The sequence below is a fragment of the Lissotriton helveticus genome, chromosome 8 (assembly GCF_964261635.1).
Source record: "Lissotriton helveticus chromosome 8, aLisHel1.1, whole genome shotgun sequence".
NCBI lineage: Eukaryota > Metazoa > Chordata > Amphibia > Caudata > Salamandridae > Lissotriton > Lissotriton helveticus.
In genome coordinates, this window is record NC_136069.1 from 224940666 (window position 1) to 224959328 (window position 18663).

At 49.1% G+C, this 18663-nt stretch overlaps 2 protein-coding genes across 3 annotated transcripts in view; one reads left to right on the forward strand and one right to left on the reverse strand.

The window, feature by feature from the left end:
• Positions 1-18663, reverse strand: part of LOC144772549 (transmembrane 4 L6 family member 5-like) — a 360840-nt gene that overhangs the window by 328011 nt on the left and 14166 nt on the right. The gene's annotated exons all lie outside the window — the stretch shown is intronic.
• HEPHL1 (hephaestin like 1) overlaps positions 17646-18663 on the forward strand; it is a 367396-nt gene continuing 366378 nt past the window's right edge. The window contains exon 1 of one of the 2 annotated variants that reach the window (XM_078656967.1): positions 17646-17986. In XM_078656967.1, the coding sequence (XP_078513093.1) occupies positions 17814-17986 (173 nt within the window). In that variant the 5' untranslated portion in view covers positions 17646-17813. The remainder of the gene's footprint in view (positions 17987-18663) is intronic. The other variant, XM_078656968.1, reaches the window with a different exon arrangement.

The window sequence follows — 18663 nt, forward strand, 5'->3', positions numbered from 1 at the left end:
GCTCTCAGGAATCACACTGTAGGACTTACAGGAGGTACCAGGAGGGCTTCTTGCCCCCGACGTCCCTCAGGAGTAAATTGAACTTCATCCCCAACCAGTAGAGCACCAGTAGCCATGTTTGCAGAGGGATGGAGAAAAGGGGCATAGCCTCCAAAGACCTCTTAACAATCCTGCTGTTTGGGACTTATAGGAAGTAAAAGGAGGGGTAGTTGGCCCCAAGGACATCCTTGGGGGCCAACTACCTCTCCTGTTACCTCCATTAAGTTTTACAAAAAAAGAACCAAGACCGTAGGCATTTATATAACTTTATATTTGTTGGTGTATCATATGTCGCAAAACATTGCAACTAATCGCCCCTATTTCAACTACTGGGGTAGGAGATACAGCCACATTGTGCCTTGTTTAAAACTTGCCCAGTCCCTATTTATAAAATCACAGTTGCAAGACTACAAACAACACACACCCTGGTGTCACGATAGACTAAAGAAAAAAGTGTGCGTAAGCGAGATGGCACCTCACGGGCGCACCACCAACGGGAACCTGGCAGGTACTCACCAGGATTGCCCTGTTCTCATCAATGGTGCCATCAAGCTCGAAAATAACTGTGTCCAAATAAACAAACAAGGATAGTGTTTGTGAAAAACATGCAGTGTAGAAAGACAAATGACATACATGAAGTCAAAACAACAGACAGACCACAAACAACACGGATAACCAATTTTATTCTTTCTCCGTAGTGTTGGTTGTGGATTATTAAAAAAGTGAGTGTGGTTACTACTTATCCAACCATACTCCACTTGCCGACATGTTTCATTGCCATTCAACTTTTTGGCAATTTCTTCAGGGCATTACGTATTTCAAGCCACTGCATTGGACGTATGTCGTCTTGACAACCTCTATCAGCTATCCAATCTCGTACCAGCCGAGAGGTGAACACCCAATTGTGTTTCTAAAAATGCTCCAAACGTGAGTCTCTTTTCTTTTCCATCCGTAATTTACACGGTATGCAAAAGTCGCTAGCGTTTCCTCAGCCTGAGTGACAACACAATTGGGTGTTCACCTCTCGGCTGGTACGAGATTGGATAGCTGATAGAGGTTGTCAAGACGACATACGTCCAATGGAGGTATCTAACTTCAAGGAGCTTAGAGGGAAAATAGGGTCCTAGGTCGCCCTCCACTCAACAACTTTACAAAAAAAGAACCTAGACCCTAGGCATTTATATAACTTTATATTTGTTGGTGTATCATATGTCGCAAAACATTGCAACTAATCTCCCCTATTTCAATTACTGGGGTAGGAGATACAGCCACATTTGCTGTGCACAGGATTGCTGTGAGGTTGTCGGAGGCCATAACCCTTTTGCTCTGTCAACCATGGCCGAAGAATGTGGACAATAACTACAGTGGAAGTTCTGGTTAATCTTGAATGCAGTTCAGATGGTATGCAAAATCTAAGTTTTTTATTCTATCTCAATAGAAGTCGGAATGTCAAATCGAGGAATCAATTACTTCAACAACAATTTGGCAACTGAAAGGCTATCTGATCTCCAGGGAGGATATGCCTCAAACCATTTAGAAAACAAGCAGACAGTCACTAAGATGTACTTTAAACCAATGCCATTTGGCATCTCGATAACGTCTACATGGAGCCTTGTAAATGGGACTTCTGATTTGCCAATGTGACTCATCAGTGTCAGTTTCCTTCCCCCTTGGTTGTTTAATTGGCACACCAAATACCTTCTATAAAAATCCTCAGCAACAGCTCTGGATTTTGTGTTTTCCCAATATATTTTGAAAATTTACACCAGACTATCTCTTCCTGCATGACTCCTGTTGTAGAAATATTTACACTATGGTTGCAACACTGCATATAGGAGTATATATTTGCCCTCAGCATTGACAAACAAATCCTGATATTTTTCCATGTAACCTAATTTCACCGATTTATTTTGGTCATCATCTGGTGCACCTTCCTGGAGATCTCTCAATTCACTCAAAGAAGCTTCGATTGACCTCATTAAGAAACAATTAATTTTGTTTCCATTTTGCACAGTATTTATTCTTGAGTTATCCTTATTATTCTCCTCATTAACAGCCTTACCTTGCAATGCCAAATATCTTCGCATCTGACCTGCATACCTGTCAGATGCGAAGATATTTGGCTGTGTGACTAAAGGTCGTTTCTTTTTTGGCAGTCATCCCGCCCGCTGCCTTGGAGGTTCGCTCATCCAATTTAGAGGTTGGTGGTCCATTGCAGAACCAACGCCCCTGTCCCGCCGAATCTGCCAGGAATTCTTGACTGATTCAATGGCGGTAGGGCATGAGACGGCTGGCGACGCCAGCCATGATTCGCATCGAGCTGATTATGAAGTGCCTGCCCGCCAGCCAAACTATTGCGGGAAGACATCCTACTTCCAGGTTGTGGAATCGAAGGAAATGAGTCAAGAACATACCTATTTCCTAATTCCTGCTTCTGTTCTCCTCTTCAACGCCTTTGTCCAGTTCCCCCCTTTGCTTCACTGACACCACCATAATACCAAACGAGTCTGTTGTCACCGGGATCAAAGGTAAGCCATTCGTAAATGTCTCCTATGTATGGTACGTAGGTCATTCAATGGCGTGTAGATGTTCTGCAAATGGCATGCAAAATGTGACACAAAGAGACATATCACATTGCATACATATGTATTGCATGCTAAAATGACACATATATTTTAAGATCCATAAGAAACTTGTACTTACCAGCGCTCACTACACCAGGACCTCACCCCGCTGAGACACTGCCCCTCGTGGACTGCGAATACAGTGGGAACATCTAAATCAGCTTGGTGCAATACCGCTGGCTTGACAGCAGCGCAGTGCTGCCAGCCAGCAGAGAAGACCGCAGATGCAGCGGTCTTCTATACCTAGCCCCAACATCTAAATATGGCAGGCACAAGACTGTCAACTTGGTGGAGTACTTGGGCTGGCTGCCGCGGCGGGATGGTGGTAAGACCCTTAACATCAAAATCAGGCCCTAAATCTTTTTCAGACTTATTGACAACACACTTGACCTCCGCAATTTCTTTTGGTTTTGTTATTGCTTTTAACAAATCAAATATATAGACACTGTGTTAATGGGAGCTCCAGAAGATGTCATAAAGGCCCCCTGTGACTATATTGACTGAAGTCATGCACAACACCAAAACCATACTGGGTGTCTGTGTAAGTTGTCACATCCAAATTTTCTGACAAGCTACAAGCTCTTGCCAATGCAACCAATTATGCGCTTGTGCTGAAATTACATTTGACAGTGAGAATGCCTCTAAAGTCCCAGAACTGGTACACACTACATAGACAGCTTTCCATTCTCCACATTGGTCTCTCAGACAAGAACCATCTGCAATGCCAGATCAGCCGTTTCCACTGGATTTGCTCTAATATTTGGTCTTGGTTTTGTGCATACTTTAGTATCTTTGATACAATTATGCTCAGGTTCATCGTCATCATCAATTTCCCTATCTTCATGATTTCTGTCTGAAATAGGAAGTAGTGTTGCTGGATTCAATGAACTGCACCAGTTAATAGTTATGTTTAATGCTGCAAGTATCAACTGCTCATTAACAAGTCTGCCTGCTGTTAGTAATATTAGTATTACTAACACTAATAGTATGTTAAAAGAATCTCCACTGAGTGCGGAACATTTATAATTGATGTTTGTCTCTTTACTATTCCTCCACTCTGTTTAATGGCAACACAAACAGCTGCAACTGATTTCAAACATCCTGGATGACTTACAGCTACTGGATACAACACTGCTGGTAGGTAGGCCACTGGACGCATGAGACCAGCATGTCTTTGTGTGAGTATTGAGAGTGCACTCTCATGACAGAACATATAAAACATTAAATTATAGTCAAGCATCCAGAGTGCAGGCACATGCCATAAACTCTCTTTCAATTCTTTGAATGCATCGGAGCATTCTTTGTCAAATGGCACATCTCTGCACTTCAACTTTACTAAATGTTTTACAATTAAGGAAACATTTGAAATCTATTGTATTTAATATAAATCTTAAAAGGGGCTTACATCCTGCCCTTACTTTTCACTTGTTTGTGTGCTTGCCACTTACTTTTCCGCCGTTTCTATTGGTTGTAGAATACTATTACCTGCTGATCTTCTTGTATTCTTCTAATCGGTGTCCCATGTCCCAAGATCTCCCTTTCTTCTGCTTTTGTGGAACTTTTTTAGGTTTTGCCGGCACAGCATTTGACTTGTGCTTGTTTTGTTTAGACTTCACATACAACAGCTCCAGTTTCTGGTCAATTGGGCCTCAAACGTAGAATAAAACTTTGCCGGTAGGCCATCCGGCGTACCAGCTATGATGTCTGCCTCCATACAGCTCACTTACATGCTCGGGTGCATCACTGTCTCCCGTGGTGGGCCGTCTTTGTTAGAACATCATGGGCATGCCCTGTACACCCTTATCTTCACTGCAGCAGAACACAGTGACTATCTTCTCTTTTAAGGATGCCATAGACCCATACAGCAGCCTATCGTGTTCAAGAAATGGTGCCGTTCCAGGTCTAGGACTTCGAACTCCTCTAAAACTACATGAAACCTGTAGATATTAAATTTGGCCTGGAGTATCACAGAAAATAACACCCAGGTAGCCATTCTCTTGATGGGGGCCATTTTCTTTACTTTTCTTCTTCTCATGATTCCACAGTCTAGCTCCCGGGAGTCTGTGGGAAGGGTTTTTGTATCACCTTTCTAAGATGGTGACCTTTCCTATCATTGTCATAATTTTTTCTCTATCAAAGATGGCGACTGCTTACTTCCTGTGGCATCACTTCCTGTCAATGGGTATAGGAGGGGCCAAATCCTTCATCTCCTTGCGTTGCAACACTCCTTGCTCCTGCTGATGTGTCCTCGCTCCTATTGGTGTTCTTTACTCCTATTTGGTGTATCTTCACTTCCTGTTTTGCTTCCTGTTCCTGTTGGAATCCTTGGAGCTTTCTTCTCTTGCCTGGAGTTTCTTGTCTTCTGGTCTATTTTTCCTTGCTGGGGTCTTCCGGCCTTTTCATCTCCCTTCTCCCTTTCACCTCTTTTCCATTCCTGGAGTCTCCACCTGCAGTAAGAGGTTTTTTCCCTTCTGGGTTTTTCGTCTTTGGAACTCTTTGACACAGTCTGCTCTGGCATAACATTGTCGACTGCACCATGGCTACTGGAAAGGGTTGCCTTACCTCGGACAGACCAGAACCTTCAAGAACCGAAGTCAGGAACCATCTCAGAGAACCAAAGTTGGTAAGAAAGTTCTGACCATGACATCCTGATTCCCACCGACTGACCTAAACAGTGCCCACGGACCACCACCTTAAAATCTTCCCATTCTTCCATGCCAGTGGTCGCTGAGCCCTGGTTGAGATCAAAATACCACGCAATGGCTGACCATAAGAAGTCCCTTTAACAGGCGTCTTCAAGGGCTATTGGGTTAAGTCGCCACACAGGGATGACCAAGCGTTCAGCAAGTGTCCGAAACCTCAAAAGCAAGAGGCTGTGATCAGACAAAGTGTGGCCAAGATACTCTCAGAGCATGTCACATATTGCCTCAGCCTGTCAGAGCATACAAATCTGTGAAGCCGGGTATGCATAGAGTACATAGGGGAATACTAGGAGTAATCCCTCTCTACCCTATGGTGGATGTGCCAGATGTCAGTCAACACCCAAAGTTGTGGCCAGTCTCAGAGGTCTGCAGCCATTCTATGTGCCTCGGCCACTGGGAGAGGTGGGGTGGAATGGTCCATAAATACACCAGTGACACAATTAAAGTCTCCCCCCAGGAGCAGATCGTTGATCACCAGGTGTCCTAGTGGTGCAGAGAGCAACTGGAAAAAGCTTCCTGGTCTTGTTTCGGGGCATACATACTACCTATAGTGGGTTCCAAACCCAATAGTCTGCCCTTGAGCAGAATCAATCAATCAATCAATCAATCAATCAAGCATTTATATAGCGCACTACTCACCCGGAGGGTCTCAAGGCGCTGGGGGAGGGGGTCCGCTACTGCTCGAACAGCCAGGTCTTGAGCTGCTTCCTGAAGGCGAGGTGGTCTTGGGTCAGGCGGAGGTGGGTCGGAAGGGAGTTCCAAGTCTTGGCGGCCAGGTAGGAGAAGGACCTTCCTCCTGTGGTGGCTCTTCGGATGCGGGGGACGGCGGCGAGGGCGTGGCTGGTCGATCGAAGCTGGCGTTTGGGAGCGTAGAAGTTGAGGCGGCTGTTGAGGTATCCTGGGCCTTGGTTGTGTAGGGCTTTGTGTGCATGGGTGAGGAGCCGAAAGGTGATTCTCTTGTTGACCGGGAGCCAGTGCAGGTCTCTCCGGTGTCCGGAGATGTGGCTGCGGCGGGGGATGTCCAGGATGAGTCGTGCTGAGGTGTTCTGGATCCGCTGGAGTCTCTTCCGAAGTTTGGCGGTGGTTCCGGCGTAGAGGGAGTTGCCGTAGTCCAGACGGCTAGTGACGAGGGCCTGGGTGACCGTCTTCCTGGTCTCGGTGGGGATCCATCGGAAGATCTTACGTAGCATGCGCAGGACGTTGAAGCACGACGAGGAGACGGCGTTGACTTGTCTGGTCATGGAGAGGGAGGAGTCCAGGATGAAGCCCAGGTTGCGAGCGTGGTCTGTTGGTTTGGGTGCGCTGCCAAGGGCGGGGGGCCACCAGGAGTCGTCCCAGGCGGAGGGTGAGGATCCCAGGATGAGGACTTCCGTCTTGTCCGAGTTCAGTTTCAGGCGGCTGTTCGACATCCACTTGGCTACTTCTGTCATCCCTTCGTGCAGGTTGGCTCTGGCGGTGGCGGGGTCGTTGGTGAGGGAGAGGATCAGCTGGGTGTCATCGGCGTAGGAGATGATGTTGAGGTTGTGCTTGCGTGCGATGGCTGCGAGGGGGCTCATGTAGACATTGAAGAGTGTTGGGCTGAGCGAGGAGCCTTGAGGAACGCCGCAGATGACTTTGGTGGCCTCCGATCTGAACGGGGGGAGGCGGACTCTCTGTGTCCTTCCGGCGAGGAAGGAGATGATCCACTCCAGTGCCTTCTCCTGGATTCCGATGTTGCTGAGGCGCTGCACGAGGGTGCGGTGGCAGACGGTGTCGAATGCCGCGGAGAGGTCCAGGAGGATGAGGGCCGCTGTTTCTCCGTTGTCGAGCAGGGCTCGGATGTCATCGGTAGCTGCGATCAGGGCGGTCTCGGTTCTGTGGTTGGCCCGGAAGCCAGACTGCGAGAGGTCGAGGGAACCGTTCGTCTCGAGGAAGGCGGCCAGTTGCTTGTTGACGGTCTTCTCGATGACTTTTGCCGGAAACGGGAGCAGCGAGATGGGGCGGTAGTTCTTTAGGTCGGTGGGGTCGCCTGATGGTTTCTTAAGTAGAGCGCTGAGTTCGGCGTGCTTCCAGCTCTCCGGGAAGGTGGCGGTGTCGAAGGAGGTGTTGATGATGTCCCGCAGGTGGGGTGCGATGACAGCGTCGGCCTTGTCGAAGACGTGGTGAGGGCAGGGGTCTGTCGGAGATCCGGAGTGGATGGAGTTCATCGTGCGGATGGTGTCTTCGGTGCTGATCGGGGTCCAGGCGCGGAGGGTGGTGGTGGGGGGCGGAGGTTCGGTCGTGGCGTGCGTCGGTTGAGTGCTGAAGCTGTTGTGTATGTCCGCGATCTTGTTGTGGAAGTAGGAGGCGAGGGAGTTGCAGAGGTCTTGCGAAGGGGTGATGTCGTTGTTTCCGGCATTGGGGTTGGAGAGCTCTTTCACGATGTTGAAGAGCTCCTTGCTGTTGTGTGCGTTGTTGTCCAGTCGTTCCTTGAATGCGGTTTTCTTGGTGGCGTGGATCAGTTGGTGGTGTTTTCGGGTGGCGAGCTTGAGGGCAGTCATGTTGTCCGGTGTTGGGTCTCTGCGCCAGGTATTCTCGAGTGCTCTGCAGTTCTTCTTGGAGCTCTTGAGTTTGTCGTTAAACCATGGGGCTTTCTTGCTGCCGGGTCTGCTCGGCGGGGTCTTCAGAGGGGCGAGGTCGTCTGCGCAGTCGCTGATCCATTTCGTGAGGTTGGTGGCCGCTTGGCTGGGGTTCGTTGTGCTGGTGGGAGTGTTCTTGCTCAGGGAAGTAGCGAGCTGGTCGCCAGTGATCTTGTTCCAGCTTCTGCGTGCAGCCTGTTGCTGGTGATGGTGGATCGTGGTCCTTCTGAAGCTGAAGTGGACGCAGCTGTGGTCCGTCCAGTGGAGTCCCGTGGCGTGGCTGAAGGCGATGTCCTTGCTGGATGAGAAGACCGGGTCGAGTGTGTGTCCGGCGTAGTGGGTGGGGGTGGTCACCAGTTGCTTGAGTCCGAGGTTGGCGAGGTTGTCCAACAGGGTGGTGGTGTTGCGGTCGTTGTTGTTCTCCAGGTGGAAGTTGAGGTCCCCGAGGAGGATGTAGTCGGCGGAGGAGAGGGCGTGCGGGCTGACGAAGTCGGCAATGTCCTCGCTGAATTGTGTGCGTGGTCCCGGGGGTCTGTAGATGAGGGTGCCTCTGAGGGTGGTCTTGGGGTTGGTGTGGATCTGGAAGTGCAGGTGCTCGGCGGGTGTGAGGGTGTCGTCGGTGTTGGTCGTGATGCGGATGGTGTTCCTGTGGATGATGGCGATGCCTCCTCCAGTCTGGTTGATGCGGTCCCTCCGGATGATCTTGTAGCCGTCCGGGAAGGCGATGGCGATGTCGGGCGCTGAGGAGGCGTTCATCCAGGTTTCCGTGAGGAAGGCGACGTTTGGTGAGGTTGTGTCGAGCAGGTTCCAGAGCTCGACGGCGTGTCTGTGGACGGAGCGGGTGTTGAGCAGGATGCAGTTCAGGTGGGCGCTGCTGGAGTTCGGCTTGGTGGGTGCTGGTGTGTTGTGGGTCCGGTTGCAGGTGAACTTGCAGGAGTGGCAGCTGAAGGGTCCGTGGGTGCGTCTCGGTGTGGCTCGGTAGCATCCCGGGGTTCGGCCGGTGTTGAGAGCGATGAGGTCGGTGGCGTCGTAGGTCCGTCGGGTCGGCTTCCGTCGGTGGGGGCCAGGGGTCCTGGCGCTGGGCGCGGTCCAGGCGCGGACGGGCGCAGACGGGCTTACCTTTGGCGCACCTTCGGCGCTCATTCAGTGCTTCCGCTGCGCGGTCGCTCTGGGGGCGTCATAAATTAGGAGCCGGGAGGGCGGGTCAGCTGGGTGGCGGGAGCGGGGCGGCCAATGGGCTGAAGGTGGGCGGGCCGCAGGGGGCAGCGGCGGGAAAACGGCACAGGCGGGCGGCTCAGTGGCGGCTGGGTCGCTCGGAGCAGCGGCAGCAGGAGGCGTCGGAGCAGGAGGGGTGACCCGACCCAGAACATGTCTCCCTTCCCTATCTTAAGGTGTCCCAGCCCTAATCCACACCAAGGTCCCTCAGGAAAACGTTGAGTAGTAGGTGGCATACTACTGCCCTCGTCACCAGTACCATAAGAGTTCTACTTCTAAACCTGTAAGGTGGTGGGCTACCCAAACACAGGAGAAACAAAAATTGTCAGAGGCATGACTCTACCAGATTCCTGGCAAGGGCCATGGGTTGAGGGGTAGGCAGATATAGATTATCCACATCAGGCCCGTTCCAGCCAGAGAAAGCATGTCACCTGGGAATAGACCACAGTCCTGAATAGAACAGTCAGTTATTCCACATGCAAGAGGTGTTGATCAAGGCACAATGGTGGTCTGTGTGAGACCCACAGGCAAGGGGGTGGGAAGGTCATCAAGAGGTCAGTGACAACGCATTGGGCCTATGACTTTACTGCCATATGAGGTGAGTGAAATCAGGAGTGGAGCAAAGACCAGCAGTTAGATGCCCCAAAGCCACCCCCCATCAAATCAGTTTGTCTTCAGACTTCGGGATCACCAATCACCCATTGCAACACCTCTGATTCCGACTCCACCAACTGGCGCTCCGATGGGGAGCCCCTCTGCGCACTCGACACCTGGGGCACTATGATTCATCTGTTGCCTGAAGATCAGAAGCCCGATCTCTCTCAGTCTGCAATCTAGACGGCATCCACATAGAAATTTTGCATGTGGCACCTCGGAAGCATCTCCTGTGTCTGCGCCTCACCACACCCCGAGGCCCATGGGACCTGCATAGCCTATCCTGATATGTAGGCATCCAACCACTCCCATGCAGCTTTGAGATCTTCACAAAAGTGTGTGACACCATCCAACATGATTTTCAGTTTGGCCAGGAACATTAATGTGTTTTAGAAACCTTCTTTCACCTCCAAGAATGTAGATTATTTGGGTTGTAAAGCAGCGACAAAATCCAGAAACAGAGATATCCTCCCATTGTCTATGGTGAATGGGTCGTTTCGCCGCGCCCTTTGCATAATCACATCTCTGACTCTGAAGTGAAGCAATTAGGCCACCACAGACCGGGGTGGGTGGCCCAACACCGGCGGTCGAGCAGGAACCCTGTGTGCTCACTCCAGGTCAAAGAAGCAGTACAGGTGATTCAGGGCTACTTCTGTCCACAACCATTCTTCAGGATAAGAGACCATGTATTCACCTTCCGTGCCCATCGGGGAGGACTACAATGCAAATATTGTTCCCGCGGTTGTGCCCCTTTTGCATCTTCAACACGGTGTTCAAGGAAACATAGTCAGTCGCTTAGGGCTGTCACCCTCTGGGTTAGAGCCCAATGTTTCAGCTGCAACTCACCCACCCCTGTTTCTACATCTTTCATCTTTCACCAAATTCTGGTGGTTGGCTCGCAAGAGACCCATGCCAATTGAGACAGCAGTAATAGCTTGTTGAAGAGTAGTTTTAGTATCCACATTAGCTGTGAGGATCTTATCCAATAGAAGCTGCACTGGGGCTAGCGTGGGCTCAGTCTCATTCACATCAGACGTTACAGGCTGAGAGGTGTCCCCGGTTAGCACCTGGGTTCTTGTCCCTTGGTTTCCCAATTGTCACAGAGGTGTCAGCTGTGGGCAACAGACATATGACCAAAGGGACAGGCTTCACAGGACCCTGAATCCCAATAGGCTTCTCAGGCCGGTTCACCATAGTGCCCTTGTAGCCAAGGAGGCCCGCTGCAGTAGTCTATTCTGCTGGTGATGACGGCCTGCATCACTGTTTTCCTGGTGCTGATGGGGAGCCACCTGAAGACTTTGCAGAGCAGGCGGAGTATATGGAAGTAGGCTGAGGAAATGGCGTTGACCTGACATTTCATGGAGAGTTCGCTGTCCAGGATGTTGCTGAGGTTACTGGTGGGGTCTTCTGGTGTGGGGGTGGGTCAGAGCTCCGCTGTCCACCATGAGTCGTTCAAAAGGGCAGTGTGTCAGCCGAAGATCAGAACTTCAGTTTTGCCAGTTCTGAGCTTTAGGCAGGTGTCCTTCATCCAGGCCGAGACATTCTTCATACAGTTGTGGAAGTTGGTCTTCATCGAGGTGGGGTCAGCTGAAAACGAGAGAACGAGCTGAGCATCGTCCGTGCAAGAGAGGAAGTTGATGTTGTGTGACATGATGATGTCTGCCAGTGGTGGCATGTAGATGTTGAAGAGGGTTGGACTGAGGGAAGAGACTTGGGGTATGCTGCAGATGGTGTGCTTGGGTTGCAAGGCCAACGGAGGGAGGTGGACTCTCTGGGTGTGTCCTGTAAGGAAGGATGCCATCCATCTGAGCGCATCATCTGTGATTCAAATCTGCTTTAGTCGATCGATGAGTGTGTGGTGGGAGATGATGTCGAAAGCTGTGGAGAGATCCAGGAGGAACCAGGCGTCTGATTCTCCTCTAGGAAGAAGAGTGCGGATGTTGCCTGTTGCATTGATCAGGGCTGTCTCTGTGGTGTGGTTGGCTTTGAAACCTGATTGGGAAGGGTCCAGTAGGTAGTTTCTCTCCAGGTGTTTGGTGAATTGGAGGTTGATGGTCTAGGACCATCCCACTGTCCTCACAGGTATGATAGCTTTAATCTGTTCATCAGGTTGTTTATTTTCACTTGTGCTAAGCACCGCTGTCACCACTGTATCTGTCAGTGCACTCAGTACCATTAGAGTAGTAGCTGAACCTGTCTAAGTGTACTACAATCTCCCCCAGCACCCGTATCAGGTCCTGAACTAGTGTCACTTGTCCCCACTGGTCCTACTGTGTATGGAGGAGGTCTGAAATTTAAAAGCTCATTTATAAAAGGATCCTCCTTATCAAAATCCTTTAACTGCTTCTCTTTTTTTATTTGTCGTGTCCTTTCATGTGTTTCTATAACTATGGCATATATCATATCCTTTCTCCAGAATTTCTCCTGTCTGTCCCACTTGTTTTCAATCCACTGTCTAAATGAGCTCTTTGTGTGTTGTGTCCTTCTCTTTCTATGTCATCAGATTCCGATCCCATTTATTAAGCACCTCAAACTCTGTAGGTCTTGGCACCAGCTTCATGCCATACGTAGTTTGCCTCAAGAAATCAAATTTTCTACTGTTGAAAGTGCCCTTTAATGGAAACTGTAAATCTTTATTAGAAGCTCTATATTAATGCTATTCAGAGATCCAGGTACACGTGTGAAACCCAATGTTTGTCATCATTTCATTTGCAGGCATCCCTTCTGCAGGTATTTTTCTATCCACTGTAGCAAATACAATAGAAGCTTTAGGTTTTCTCAGTACATTCCCCATTATTTCAACTTAAAAACAACCTCAAAATCACCCTAAAATCACAAGAAACAAACTAATGAACAACAATCAATCACAGTGTGGTTTTATCAAAGGTCCACCCATCACAGCACTGCTCTGTCAGCAACCACCCAATCAGAATGCAGCTTTGTGGTGACATCTCACATCCCATCTCCCTAGCTGATTAACCAATCTCAGCACAACTTCTCCATGAACAGGAAAACAATAAAAACATTTTTTATTTAAACTTAAACTATTTAAACCGCTGTCTGCTTTCTTTACTTAGGAAAAGAAATCAATAGATTAATTAGACAACTCAATTACAACCCCCTGAAACTAAGCAATAAGAAAACAAAGGCATCAAACCAAAACAAGAAAACAAAAAGCACTGGTAAAGCACAATTTACAATAGAAAGACTCCTGGCAAGCTGCGGCACACCCTGGTTATTGTGCTTATTCCTATAAACATGGGAGTAAGGTACATAAATCTAAATTAAACAGGCAATTTAGGAAAAAAGATTTGTCAGTTCAGAATCCCAGTCTGTGTGCATGCAGCGCCTCGCACTACACATCTTCCTATGCAGACAAGTAAAACCAATATATCTTGAGATCTTGGATTTGGACAAAACCGACAAGCAACCCAAACAAATTCAAACGAATAAAATACAAATGCAATTAAAAATTTGAAAAGTACAACACCAGAAGATTAGTGAGCAATCCATCAATCCACCAATTGAACCCACAATCATCATGGCATATTCAAACAACTCACAATAAAACCAGAAATCCATTATTCAAATACAAACAAATACACATTCGCAAATACATACAACATTCACAAATCAAATCCCCCTATTCAGACTTACACTCCAGATCATTTGGTAACACAATATAAGTCACTTCTGGAAAGTTTCCAGTAATGGAACTTTTGGCAGAATTCCAAAAACTCTGGGGAATAGCGAATTGGGGACTACCCGACCAGGAAACTTTTAAGGATCCCCTATGAAAGAGGAGGAGCTCCTATGCAACCATCCTCAGCTACCAAATTGTTGGAGCTGGACCCCGAACTTTAAAATTCAAGACACCCTAAATTTCAGAACACCCAAACTTTATATTTGGCCATGCGCTCTTTGCGAGCTTCTTCTCCCTGGCCCATGGTGACGTGCCTCAGCAGGGAGAACTGTTGCTCTGGCATTCTTACACCCAGTTGTGGAGATGTGTTTGGTGTCCATGTTGCTCTGCTTCAGCGAGCATGGCTTGGGGTCTCCCAGTTTGGTTCCTTTGTGCCCCTCGCCTGCTGCACTTGGCATTTTTGGGCGGGGCTTGGGGTCTCCAAGTACTTTTTGCCCTGCTGTCATGGGCAGGTTTGTTGTATGACTCTCGCCGGGGTTCGCTCTGCGGTCTTGTGGCGAGGGGGCTGAGTTTGCTGTGGCCTAGTTTGTTTTCCCCGTTTGTCGTATGGGGTTACTTTGGGTTGGCTCCGCCCCTGGTCTGCCCTCTCTGGATGCCTTCTTGTGGTATGGTGCAGGAGGTCGCCTTTGCTGCCTTGTGTTTTTGGCACACCTCTTTGGCTCTATGCTAACCTTTCTGGGCTTCTGGGGTTCCATGGCCACGTTCCTTTGTACTGTGTCGCTTGGTCTGTGCCGCTTGCCCCGGGGGGTTTTGTGCATACTTTATTTGGGTCATGCTACAACTGTCGCGGTGGCAGCTTTTTGGTCCTGATTGTCCCCTCTTTGAGTCCTGTTGCGTGTTGTGTTTGACCTGATGAGGATCCGGGGGAGGACTGCCGGAGGGGTCCTTGTGTTTGGGGTTCTGCTTAGGCAGCCCTACTGTGGAGTCTTGGTGTCTGTTAATCTCCCCTTCTCTTGCGTTGTGGTCCACTTCTGTTTCTTCATGCCCCGGTGCCCTTCTGGGTGCTTTGCACTTTGCACTTGCACGTCGCATATATGGCATGTGGTGGCCAGGTCCTTTTTCCTTTACGGCATTCTGTGGTCGTGTTTTGCAGTTTCTTTTCCATCGTGGCATCTCCGCCATTGGCTTTGACCAGGTCTGGTGGTTTTATGGTGTGTTGCGTACACAGTTGAGGCCTACGTTTTGTCCGCATGGTCCCTGGTTCAGATCCCGGCACCCTTCGTCCTGTTGGACACCTGTCTGTATATTTCCTTCCCTCTGGTTGGTCAATTGTGAGTTCGCGCTTCTGCCATTTCAAGGTGCTTCTTTCCAGCTTTTATTCACTGCCATTGGTTTTTCCAACCCTCTTGGCCCCGCTGGCTCTGTGGTTCTACAGGGCCCTCTTCCCTCTGTTCCATTGTATTTCCTGGATTCTTCTCCTTCTCTGGGTATCTGCCCCTCTAAGTCTGCCGATTCTGGGGGGAGATGGCATACTCACTAGCTGTGCTCTCCAGAGTCCGTCTCCGTTTGTTCTCTGTTTCTGGCTTCTCCTGGGTCAGTGGTTTCACTACTTCAGGGGCTCGTTCATTCTCCCCCGATGGTCTTGGGGACCAAAGGGTGCGCCTGGGTGAGTTGCACTGCTGAGGGATTCCTGGCCTCCTGTAGGCATTCCTAAGCTCTCCGATCTTTGTCCTGGTGCATTGGTGGCCTTGTGTCGGGCACTTTCTCTGTTTTCTGCTTTCTCCTGTGGATGGGCCACTTCGTGATCCTTGCGTAGTCAGCATTCTATCTTGGTGGTGATGAGCCTTTTGTTTCTTTTAGCCCCTGGGCCATTTTGCCCATTTTTTTCCTGGTTTGGCCTTTCCTGGCTGGGTCTCTGCCTTGGCTGTGTTAGCTCTTCTCCCTCTGTTTGCGACTTGATTCCCTTGTGGTTCAGCCTGGGTGTTCACTGCTTCGTTTCCTCCCATGGTCCCTATTCGCTGGTTCCTCAAGGGGATTTGTGTGGTTCTGCCGGCGGTTCGTCTGTTCCCTCCTGGTGGCGAGACCGTGGTTACCCCTTCTTCTGGGGTTGTCTGCTTGTTTGCATTCATTGGTTCCCATGTTCCCATCTCCACTGCTTGCTCCTCCTTGCAGCCCATCCTCCCTGCTGCACCTCAGGCTGGGAGTTTATCGCTGAGATGGTTGTCCCTGTTGGCGCTGGGTTGTTTGCTAGCGGTGCCTCACTCCTTGTGATTCTCTCACCTTGCAGTCGTCATTAGAGTGCTTTGACTCTTGGTGTGTGGCTCCCTTTTTGCGGGGTCTTTTTACTTGTGGATCCTGTCCCCTACTTGGCGGTTCTCGCCCTGGTCTTCCATTGGTGCTTCTGGCATTGTCTGGTCCTACTTTGCGCCTCTGTTTCCAGTTGCTATTGTGAGGTTTTGTCCTTCTGGAGTTTTCTCCTGCTTTGTCTTCTCCGGAGATGGGGGTTCTCCATTCTATGGATGTGTTGTTGGCTTTTTGCTTTTGCCTGTGCCGTTCCTGTGTCTTTGGGCGTTGTCTTTCATTTGTGTTGCCGTGGGTCCCTCTGGGTGGCGTCTTCCTAGTCCCTTTTGATATTTTGGGTGTTGTTTTCCTCATCCTGGACCTTGTTTCTGGTTGCCTCCTTCCATGATGTTTGTAATGCTACTGCATGTAAATGTAAATGTAAATTGATACTTGTATAGCGCACTACTCACCCGCAAGGGTCTCAAGGCGCTTGTACGAATACCGCTGTGGAACCCATCCTGGCTTTCCCTGTGAGGTGTCCACTCCTGGGCACCCCCAAGGTGGAGGCCAGGCATCCTTAGCATTGTTGGGGCCGATGTGGAGATTAAGCAAGCTATTGCCCAGAGTTGCAGAGTGGGACTCCATGATTGGAATAGGCACCGAGGCGAGAATTATCAGGTCCATGGAATTTTGAGCCCAAGACCCGCCGAGGCGGGGAATTGAACCCTGGTCCCGGGCTAGACCGCTGCATCAGGGTCTGCCACTCTAACCATTGAGCCACACTTCTCCACTGGGCCTCTTCCCAAGCTTTTGTTTCCCCTTACCGTATTCTGTTGGAGATAGCAGCATCTGCTGCTTTTGGCACTAGTGTTTTGTCAAATGTACATCTTTTGTGATTTGTACTATTTTCTTTTGTCATTACACTGACGTGTTGGTTTGGCTACCTCCTTCTGGTCTCTGTGTTTCAATCACCATGTACTTGAGGATGGGCTCATTGTTAAGGAATGGACCGTGAAGATGGACGAGGAGGTAATGCCGGTTACTCACCGGTAATCTTCATTACTCTGAGTCCTGGTCTTCCCGTACCATTCCCGAGCCCCTCCCTATTTCTGTTTATGGGGATTGGTTTGTGTTTTTCTTCTTCTTGAGGTTCTTGGGTATTCTCAGGATGTGTGGAAGACTCACTTGCCCCTTTATGTATGCCGGGCCAGGTAGGCGGCGCTATGTTGGGGGAAGTATTCGACTTTGCTAGGTAATAGGTTTCTGTAGAGCAGACAAGATCATTGTTAAGAAATGGAACAGGAAGACCAGGGCATGGAGTTATGAAGATTACCGTTGAGTAACTGGGCATTACCTCCTAGTCCATCTTCGAGGTCGACCATTCCTACCGTTGGTACCAAGGTACTAATGTAATATAGTCTCCCCAATGCCTCATGATTTATCATTCAAATAGGTGCTTTACATATATTTAGGAAGTCCAGCCATGTGTCCCCAAACATCAGCAAAGTGTATGTTCTCAAAATGCACACATTTTTGTCTCGAACACATGCTTTTCTGTTTTAGGAAGCATATAGCAGTAATTCAACCAATCTAAAGCTTCTAGGCTAAGCTGCGAGGCGAGCTACTTACAGGGAGCGTCTAGGCAGCCTTTTCATTGATTCGTCCTCCAGTTTATCCCCATGTTCACTCTCTGTGCTAGTGGCATGCACCTCACAGATAAAACGTGTCCTACAGATGTGCACTGGGGCTGATAAAAATAGCCTGTGTCAAACGTCAACAAGGAACACAACACTAAAAGAATCTCAGACATCATGTTGATTTACTTCTGCAATAAACAGCGCCCCTTGAAGAAGGGAAGGGAAAAAGAACACGTCGCCATAGCAACCTCATCAGTAGGCGCATTGTATGCCGCCTGTAAGAGCTATCAGCCCCAGCCAGCCTCTGCGCAGGCTGAATGCGGTGGGCGGAGCCTGTCTCGCGGCTCTGGGTTAGACATTGCTCTCAGCTGAGCCGGGTGGCGAGAGACTGACTGGACCAGGGAGCTGTTCTGTCGGATATGATGCGATCGGTAACAGGTGCCTGGGTTCTGGCGCTAGCCTGCCTGTGGCTGCAGCCTGCTCCGGTACAACCGATCACCAGGACACATTATTTCGGGATTGAAGAGTTGGACTGGGACTACGCCCCCAGCGGGAGGAATCTGATTAAAGGACAAGCAATCACAGAAGATGAGTAAGTCACAATTTCAAGCAGCTGTTCCATTTATTTATTTTATTTATTTATTTATGCGTTTTTATATAGCGCAGACTTTACCCGAAGGCGTCAGAGCGCTTCACAATAGGAACAGAAAAATTACAAATGAACAAATTACAAAAGCAGACGATAAGTTACATGAGGTAAAAGTGACAATTGTGAGCAAACAATACATGAGGTAGCAAACAGTGCAATACATGAGGAAAGAGTGACAAGTGTGCAGGTTACAAGAGAAAAACAAAGTACATTTAGAGGTAATATACTGCAAAATATGCTAGACACAGAGGCACAAGAACAAACGTTATAGTAGGCAATGGTGGCACTTGTGCAAGTATCAAAAGCAAACAAAATGTGAAAAGTAGCAAACAGTGTGTTACAAGAGAAAAGTGGCGTGTGCATGTTACAAAAGAGAACAAAACACAGAAACAAGGATAATACTGCAATACATGGCATACACTCCAACCACACGAACACACTGGGAAGGCACTTCCATAGGCATGGAGAATAGAGTTCCATGAATTATCACCAGGTGTCACTATTTGTTATGAATTATGATTGGCTAAAATGCAGCTTTGTTTTTCATCGTGCCCTGCTGTCGCTGTCACGGGGGTGTTTGCACCACGGTACTGGTGATAGCCGCCCTCCCTGTACAACAC